Source organism: Cannabis sativa, chromosome 5, assembly GCF_029168945.1.
Source record: "Cannabis sativa cultivar Pink pepper isolate KNU-18-1 chromosome 5, ASM2916894v1, whole genome shotgun sequence".
Lineage (NCBI taxonomy): Eukaryota > Viridiplantae > Streptophyta > Magnoliopsida > Rosales > Cannabaceae > Cannabis > Cannabis sativa.
This window is the reverse complement of record NC_083605.1, coordinates 32,917,836-32,928,021: the sequence shown is the minus strand read 5'-3', so window position 1 is coordinate 32,928,021 and position 10,186 is coordinate 32,917,836. Positions and strand designations below refer to the sequence as shown.

General features: G+C 26.3%; 1 protein-coding gene across 1 annotated transcript; it reads right to left on the bottom strand.

Annotated features, from left to right (window-relative positions):
- Positions 1-239: 239 nt before the first annotated feature.
- Positions 240-10,025, bottom strand: LOC115718158 ((S)-N-methylcoclaurine 3'-hydroxylase isozyme 1). Its single transcript, XM_030647118.2, has 2 exons — positions 9,062-10,025; positions 240-1,068 (listed from the first exon to the last, which is right to left on the bottom strand). The coding sequence occupies exons 1-2, from the start codon at positions 9,950-9,952 to the stop codon at positions 451-453; spliced, it is 1,509 nt and encodes a 502-aa protein (XP_030502978.2). The 5' UTR covers positions 9,953-10,025; the 3' UTR covers positions 240-450.
- Between the last annotated feature and the right edge of the window lie 161 nt (positions 10,026-10,186).

Below are 10,186 nucleotides of genomic sequence, written 5' to 3'. Positions count from 1 at the left end.
TCCGAAGTATTATCAATTTCAGTCCAAAAATTAATCGTACCAAATCTTAAAATTAAGATAGTTTAATCACAAGTTACACTTATTTTATTACAAACAAGACAAGAACATAAAAAATTTGGGAATATTTCACTGCATGGTACTGATGCATTTTTTTCCCTTTTTAAACGACAATTACAGGACTGCAAACTTGTGTCTCACATAAATATACCTTACAACATAAATTTGAACCAACTATTATACGTGCACAAAAAGTGAAGTATGCACTAAAATATTACGTACACACAATAATGTGATATAATATTTTACAATAGTAAGTAGCAATATTTGAAATAAATATAATAGAAAACCACAATGAGAGAGGGCGCATATCATTTTGGGGTACGTACGTACATATTTTTCAATGCAGACACATATATAGTAATATAGATATATATATTGTAGTGGGCCAGATTATATGATATTAATCTTAGCTTTGGGTACAAGAAGGAGAGTTTTTTCCATCCGCATGGCGATACCATACTTCTCACTCATATCAATGTCATTCAAAGTCTTTCCTTGTGGGAGTGACCAATCAAAAGAATGTATAAAAGCAGCAACAATCAAAGGAATGTGCTTAGCAGCCATAGGCATTCCGGGACACATTCTCCTTCCCGACCCAAACGGAAAGTACTCAAAGTCATTTCCTTTAAAATCCAAACATGAATTCACAAACCTCTCTGGTTTGAACACACACGCATCTTCCCACAAACTAGGGTCTCTTCCAATGGCCCAAACGTTGACTAAAATCTGAGATCCTTTTGGAATGGTATAGTTCATAACTGTGCATGTCTCAATAGCTCGGTGAGGAAGAAGGAGAGGCCCAGCTGGGTGTAACCTTAGGGTTTCTTTTACACATGCTTGGAGATATGTCAACTTTGGAAGATCAGAATCTTTAACTGCTTTATCTTGACCTATTTCTCTAGCAAGTTCCTCTTGAACAATCTTCATGCATCTTGGGTTCTTTATAAGCTCTGCCATTGTCCATTCTACCATCGAACTACTAGTTTCTGTTCCTGCACCAAAAAGTTCCTGCCATATAATAAATTCATATTCATTAATATGACCTTTTTATTTTATTTTTTAAAAAGAATTTAAATAAGTGGAAGCCAATATTATTAAATGGGTTTCTTACATGAATATAAATATATATGATAAAAAAAAAAACTAATTACAATATAATTATTATGACACTTAAGTAAATAATAGCGTCCTCCTACTATATAAATGCCCAAGCATTGTTAAAACGGTTAAAAGAAATGAATTGACCTAAACTCCTTGCGCCTGATTACTAGTATATACAAACAAAATAGCTTTATTATTAATTTTAAAATTCTTATATTAAATATTAAAATTTCATTCACTAAAATTTATAATACCCAAATAGAAACTTAATTAGAAGCAATTTCATCTTAAATACAACCTAAAAAAGGCATTCCTATAATATAAAGTTTTAAAAAATTAATATATACAGATAAAATACTAATAAGTTACATTTTCATAAAAAGATTCACTTTAAAATAAAAATGATTTATAAACATTTTGGTCACCTCTTTCGATTAGTTACTTTAAAATTATGTATTTATTTTAAATTATATTATGTTATTTTATTATTTAAAAAAAAGAATTATTTTCCTTTTTTTAGCAATATTTTTGTTACACCTTCAAACTTATTTAAGAAACTATTACATTAAAATAAAGTAAAATAACTCACATAAGTTATTAGTGGAATTTTTAATTAGATAATTACATAAAATACTACTTTTTGTAAAAAAATTTATATTTTTACGTTTAAAGTTTTTTTTTCTATATTTTTAGGGTACTTTATAAAATTACAAGAAAACAAAAAGAAAACTACATAAAAGTAACAAGAAAATAACATCAAAATACCAACTAAACACATTAATTAATATAACATAAAAATAATATACAAATAACAAAAAAATGAACAACAAAATAACAAAAATATAATATAAAGATACACCAAAAGACTGTATATATTTTATGTAAATAAAATCGTAAAAATCGTAAAAATATTAAAAACTCCATACAGACTGTATTTTTATAATTTTTTGTTGTTATTTTTTTGTGTTTATTGTTATTTTAAAAGTTATACTATTATTTCTTAATATTATATGATAAATTTTTAGTAACAGTAATTTATTGTAAAAATTATTCAGCTGTCATATAATATATTAATTTTAAAAATAAATTTATTAACTTAAATAATACATATAGGTACTAATTAGTATATAGTTGGTACTATAGTTCAATAGTTTTTTTTTAAACAGTAAAAAAATATATGTGTCATATAAATGATTATATGAAAAAGTAAATTATAATAGTATTTTTTTAAGCTCAACCAAATAATAATGTGACTGGAAATGATTTTTGAAGTTTGAGAGGAGAGAGAAAAATATGTTGAACAAGATATGAGAAAAAAAAGATAGTTGAAAAATACTTTTTTTTTTATTCATGAATCAAAAATACTCTTATATTATATTTTATTAAAATATACCTATTTTTTTTTAATATATTGTCCAATATACTCTCATTCTCTATTTAAGTCTAGCATATAGTTTACATTAACTTATGGGGTCTAATGGGGACATCATCTATAAAACTGGATATATTTTAAGGGATATAAAAATAGAGGTAAAAATTAAAATAAATAAAATAAAATGGGTATACAATTTAATTTCCTAAAAAATATATGGAGGACTAACCAAAGAAGAAAAAAAAATTAGGTGCTATTATTAGATTTTTTTTTTTTTTTTGGCTGGCTTATTTCAGTGGCTCAAATCCACTTAAACATTATTAAAATAGTAAAATAAGAATAAACAAACCATATTATTTAACAATGCCATATGTACAAACTTTATATTAAATGTCATCAATTATTGTTTTGTATTTTACGTAGTGGATACATGTCTCTCTCGTTTGTCTAATTTTAAAAATATCATCTATATATATATTTATTTATATATATAATTGAAAAATAAAGGATAAAATAGTGGTCTAAAAATAATTTTAAAGTACTCTTCTTTTTTTTTTCATTTTTTCTAATTTTTTATTAATTTCATTTCAATATTATTATATAGCTAACAATAATTAAACTAAAATATCTTTATACATAGATTTTCATTACTTTATAAAAATATTTCTATAATTAGATAATATTTTAAAATAATAATTATACTTATAGAAAATAATAATTATACTTATAGAAAATTATAACATAAACAATGTAGTTGATGTAAGAAAATAAACTTACACTATGATTAAATTGTTGATTGTATTGATTATTTTAGGATTAAATAATTTGAATATTTTGTACTCTTTTAGCTATAATTATTGTTGAGTGGAAAATAAAATTAAAATATAAATTTAAAATTAAAAAATAATTATTAAAATTATAAAAAAAATTATAAGGTAAATAAGTAAGAAAAATTATAGGTTTGGAGTTAGCTTTGGAGTATTGTTAGTTGGATCCAAATTAATATTTAAAATTAATTATAAATAAAAAATATTAATTATGGTGTAGTTTCCAAGAGTTAATTTAAGTTATTTGATTAAATCAATGGCTATAAATCAATATTATACCTATCGTAAAAAATACAATACATATTGTATTAGCTCCCATATAATATATCAAGAAACCAATTAACTAAAAAAACATTAATATCTTTCTAACTATCAATAAAATATATCATCCTATACAAAATGATCAAAACAAATAAAAATCTTACCTAAAATTATAAACCATTCCTAATTCACATAAAAATATATTTTTAATTAAATTAATAAACATATATATTTCTACATGCCATGTTTATTTATAAATTATAAAGAACAATAATTAAAATTTTGTAGATGGAGACCACATTGTTGATTAAGATTATCCTCTAAAGCTTTAATAATTGATTCACATTTATACATTTTATTAAGCATTCACTTATGCTAGCTAGTTGCTTTTATATGTGCAAATATTATTGATGAAAAACAAATTTTAATTGAGAAATAACAATAATAGTATGACTTATATATTAAGAATGATCGAGTTTGTATTAATTTTTATTTATTCTTTATTCTTTAGTTTTATTAAATTAGTAAATACAACACGATTTAATTCTTTTTCAATGTATTTATGTTTTATTATTGAAAATAATATATAAACAAAATTATTTAATTATTTATTCTTAGGCCATGTTATGCATATGTATTTTATAATTTGAATTCACTTTGATGGTCCAATTTGATTTTCTTTTATAGATCTTATTTGATTTTGTCAATGAGTTTTTTTGTTTTCTTTTTTTAATATGAAGTAATTCCCTATATATAAGCATGAAAAAGTTGGTGGCAAAATAAGTAATAAAAACACATACTATAAAACAATACAATCATGGGATTGACAATTATTTTAATTATTATAATTATATTGAGGGAATACGGTGGTGGTTAGGGGTGTTTATTGGATCACATCTAATATTTTTAGGCCTATCCAGATCCGATCCAATCATATATTGGATGTTAGATTTTACCATCTGATCCGATCCAATTAATTTCGTCATCCAATCGATCCAACATCCATTGGATGTATTTCATATATATTTATTTGTTTAATTTGGGTTAATCTAATATTTTAGACCTAGTATTTTTTGGATCGGATCCATCCAATATTTTAGATCCAGTATGTATTGGATTGGACTGGATCCATCCAATCCAAGAAAAAAAAAGTAAAACTTTAATGTTAATTTTCACATATAGATATAGATTTGATGTATAACAATATAAAATCTAATTACTCATCCAAACTAAATGAAAATACTAATTAGTTCGATTGGATGTTGGATGCATTGGATTTTTAGACACCCCATCCACCATCCGATCCGATCCAATTGGATATTTAAAAATAACATTCAATCCGATCCGATCACAATTAGATATCCAATAGGTCGGTTGTAATTGGATCAGTCGGTTCTCATTGGATTGGATCGATTTATGCACACCCGTAGTGGTGATATCGGTTTTGGATGACTAGAGAGTAAAAATGTGTAGAAATGATGTATTATGAGAAAATGCTTATGTGATCAGTGAAAGGAAACTTTCAACATTAAAAATGATGACCGAAAAAAGAAAAAAAAATACTATTTATAATGATAATGACTCTATTAATTACCCAAATTAATAGCTACATTCTTATATATTAAAGTGCTAAAAATGTGTGTAATAAAAAAAAAACAAACAAACAAAGTATATTATTTTTTAGAAAGGAAAAAAAATAAGATGATGCCTAGAATATAGGAGAATTAAAAATAAATAATAAAAATTATATATGTGATACCTCACGATAATCAAATAAACTACAATAAATTATTACCATTAGATTAAAAGTCAAAGGTTTAAAAAAAGTTCTCATGGGTGAGAGCAAAAGTGATGCTCCCACCTAAAAATTTTCCTATATTTTTATATATATAAAAATGTTTAATTTGTAAAAATTTAAAAAAAAAAAAAAACTAGAAATTTTTACATAAAAAATACAAAATGCAATCTTTATTACACCAATACCACTACACGGATATATCAACTTTTTTACTCTTCTTCTTTATTTTATTACTATTTTACCACATGCACACTCATTCAAAGCATCGGTTCACGTGCTGACCTATGACCCCTATCAATCAACCATCCATCATTTCTCTCCTTTTTTTTTTTTTCTATTTCTTTTCTATTTTTTTTTAAAATAGTAACCTCCATAGCTGAATATTTTCTTCTCCACAATCACAACTCTATTTTCCCTCCTTTTTTTTTCAATTTTTTTTTCAACTCCCATTAACTGAATCTCATACTCATTTTTCATCTTTTAATTTTTCTCTTAATCCATATATAGATATGGCTGTAACTTGTTCTTCATCAACTCCTTCCCCTATTCAAACAAAAAATTCTAAAATGGAGTTGAAATCTTTAGCTAATAGGAACAAGGGTAAACGAATTGTTGTTGAGGAGGATGACTCTGATTTCGCTCCTCCATTGTCGAAACATGGGCGAGCTCCTCCAAAGAAGAAATCAAAGGTGGCTGCCCATGAAAAAATTCCTCAAGATGATGCTCAAAAAAATAATCAAGATGGAGTTGGTCTTCGGTATAAGGTTTGATTTTAGTTTCTTTTTGGTTTCGCCCCTATTTAAAATTTGTTTGTATTTGCCATTTGTGTGTCTTGTGTTTTTCGCTTGTACTATTCTAGGTTTTTCAATTTAGCATTTCGTTTGGTTTTGTTTGGTTTTTTAGGACTTCTATTTTTTTAGTTTAATTTATTTGTTCTTTTTATGGGTTTTTCATTTTCGTTTGTTTAGTCTTAATTTCTGTTTCATTTTGTTCATTTTCATTTTGTGTAGTCTTAATTTTGTTTCATTTATTATTTTTCATTTTAGTTTCTTTATTTGATCTATTCTCAGTTTGTATTAGTTTTTTCATAGTTTTTTCATAGTGTAAACACGTTCTGTATGTGTTTTTTTAATATATTTTTGTCTAGTTGTTTCCTGTCCATTTTTATATCATAAATGGGTAACAATTTGATTTATCATGGATGTTGATGTTCAAAGAGTTTTTTTTTTCTGTATTTTAGTTTGTTTACAGTTGTTTTGTAGTCTTATTATGGTTTTGCTACTTGCATAATATATAAACTATCATTAAACGATAATGCAACTATAAGGCAACCAAAATAAAAAATAAACAGACTTATACGTAACTGGTTGTACCTTAATTTGATTTTACTCTTCTTATTGTGTTTTTAAAAAAAAAATATATTTATATTGGAAACCAGTAATCAATCAAAATGCAACTGTATATAACGTAGATGTATTATTCATGAGGTTTTTTTAAAAAATTTCACATAATACATTGTTTTAGATTTGGTGGGAGCTCCAGATTTGTTTGTTACAGATCTACATTTCATGAATCTGGATTTCGATATTAGGGGGAGTTGTTTTGATCGAATAAAACAGAAAACAAATGTGTAATTTCAGTTTCTTCACAGTTTTTCTGATTTTTTTTCGTCATTTTCTATTTAGATCATATATTGCAGGTCTTCTTTTCTAGTTGATTTTGCCAGAATTAATGGTTGTATTTTTCTCGTTTTGGTTTCATTTTGGTTGTTTTGCGGTTTTGAAACGATCGAGGTATGTTCATCTTCAACGTTCGCTCTGTACAGCTGAAGGCTTAGTGCATGTGGTATTTTTGTAAATATTTATATGTGGACTGTATAAATGTTTAATGGGTCGGCCCATAATATTTTTGTAATTTTTTTTTCCTTTTTTGTACTTTTCTGTTTTTTTTCCCAAAAACTATTGATTATGTTTTTTGTAATATTTTTATTATTTTGAGGTATTTATGAGGGTAAATACCATTTTGGACCCTGTGTTTTGCAAAAGTTACAGATTGAACCCTGTGTTTTGTTAAATGACAAAATGGACCCTGTATTTTCTAAAATAGTAAAAATAGGACCCTGAGCTTAATTTTTGACAACTTTTTTTTTAATACAACCAACTTGAAGACAATGCTTAATACGAACAGATACAAAAAATGTAAACAGTTTTATCATAACACTTTTAGATCGGATTATAATTAAACTTTATTTTGACAAAAAATCAATTCAGGGTCCTATTTGTACTATTTTAGAAAATACAGGGTCCATTTTGTCATTTAACAAAACACAGGGTCCAATTGGTAACTTTTGCAAAACAGAGGGTCCAAAATGGTATTTACCCTTTATGAAAATATCCCTTGTAGATATTATTTACAAAAGTGTAAATTGTTATAAATTTACACATTTTAGTTATAACTAAAAAAAAATGTATTTTAAAAAAAATGTTATAAACTTTGTTATAGAAAAATAAAATCCATAGTTACTATCTTAGCCTCATATATTTGTAAATTTTTTGGGGCTTTTTTATTTTTACACTTCAAAATAATTTTTTTTTTTTTTTTTGCAATTTTTAGAATTCTACATAGAAACCCCTATTGCAACTAGCGGAGCAACCTAAATCGCAACCAAAATCGTATAGCAACCCCATAGAAACCATCGGAGAAACCACTTTAGAAACTTAAATCGTTAATTTGAAAAAAAAAAAAAAGTTAAAAAAATAGTATATAAGATAATTTCCCAAATTTTTTTCCATTAATTCAAAAAACTTTAGTAATTTTTCTTTTTTTTTGAGTAAATAACGGCATCACTCTCAATACTCTTATTTTTCTAGCAAATAATCCTTAAATTTTGACGACAAAACTTAGAAAATTCATATTCTGTTAGCATTTAATTATTTTTATTTATTTTTAACAGTTAATTGTCAAATTAATTGTTCATGTGTACATAAAGTATTGTACACAGTGTACACAAAAATAATTAACTTAGAAGTTAACTAATGGAAGTGATTAAATGCTAATAAAAAGTAAGTTTTGAGAATTTTGCTGTGAAATTTAGAGATTGTGAATTATTAATTACTAGCGAATAAATAAAAATATTAGAGAATATGCCACAATCTATCTATTGTTTTTCAAAAAATTTGGAATTTTAAACAATACTCATAGAATAATGATATTTGTACACATAATATACACATACAAATTTGATATGCACTTATGCGGTAATAGTATATTCAAGATTAATTTGCAGTATAAATACTTAAGTTTAACTATCAGTTGCAAACAAATACTCAAGTTTAATTTTTAGCGGTAATAATACCTAAGTTATAATTCTGAAATTCTGTAAGTACCTGAACATTAAATGTCAAATTATTGCCGCTAAAAATCAAACTTAAGTATTTATTTACAACTTGGAGTTAAACTTAGATATTTATGCTGCAAATACTTTATATTTAACTAATTAATTTTATTTAAGATGAGTATGAGTTATGAAAAATAATTTATCACATAAATTTATATCATGTTTGTGTGTACTTCATGTGTTCATATCATTATATATTGCAACATCATGCATGCTATATAGTATATAAGAATAAGAACACTCACCATAAAAATATTATTTATGTCGAGGGTAGAATGACCATTTTGAATGAGAGAATCCAGAAAATCAGGTGGAGATGGAGAGGATGTTTCCGAAGCTTTCCTTTCTTTCACAATAGCCTCCCAAAGCTGACAACTCCTATCAAACAATTCCATGGACCTTTTTTGAAGATTCTGAAGATCAAATGGACCCAAAATAGGATAAAAATCAGATATATTTGGAGAAGAAGCAACATCAGTTATCTTATTCATAATCTCACAAAGCTCCCCTTTCAAACTTTCATTACTTTGCTCAATCATATCTTTTGACACCAAAATATTTCCCATCATATTCAACACAGCACCAAAAGCAATCTCTCTAACTTTGACTTCCTTTCCTTGCATGTGTTTGGCCACGTGGTTGACCGTTTCGTTGACTTTTTTGTCTCTTATCAATGCTTGGGAGTTTATAGCTTTACCTGAAAATAACTCAGTTCGAGTAAAACTACGTAAGTTCTTCCAACTCTCGTTGCATTCATCGACCCAACCGATGGTTGAGTCATATTTCTTTTGACACTTTGATGGAGCAACGTGAGGAACGAACCTAGCACAGAGACTTCGATCGTGGGTCTTTAGAATCGCCATGGCTGCAGCTGGAGTTGATCCAACGATCACGAGCTTGGTACCGAGTTTGAATGAGAAAAGATCTGGGCCGTAGATTTTGGCGAAGCGTGCTAAGGTCATGTGAGGATTGGGCCCTATTTGAAAAAGGTTGCCGACAATGGGCCATCGGAATGGGCCTGGTGGAAGAGGTGGTGATTTGAGTGAGTAGTTGTAGACAAGGAAAATTATTGTAAGAGGAGGTATGAGTAGGAGAAAGGTCGAGATTTCTGGGAATGATAATATTAATGGAGACATAATTAATTGTACAACAATATTTGAAATGAATTTGAGTGAAGAAAAATACGATAGGGTTTATGTATATACACACATATATATTATACTAGGTAGGAGTTACGTGCCGAGGCACGTAAAGATTAGTTTTAGGTAAAGTTTAGTTATTTTTTTTTATTTCTTCTTATTTAGATTGTATGTAAAGGTATGATCATACGAATAATTTATTTTATCAAATTAATATTTGTGCTATTATAA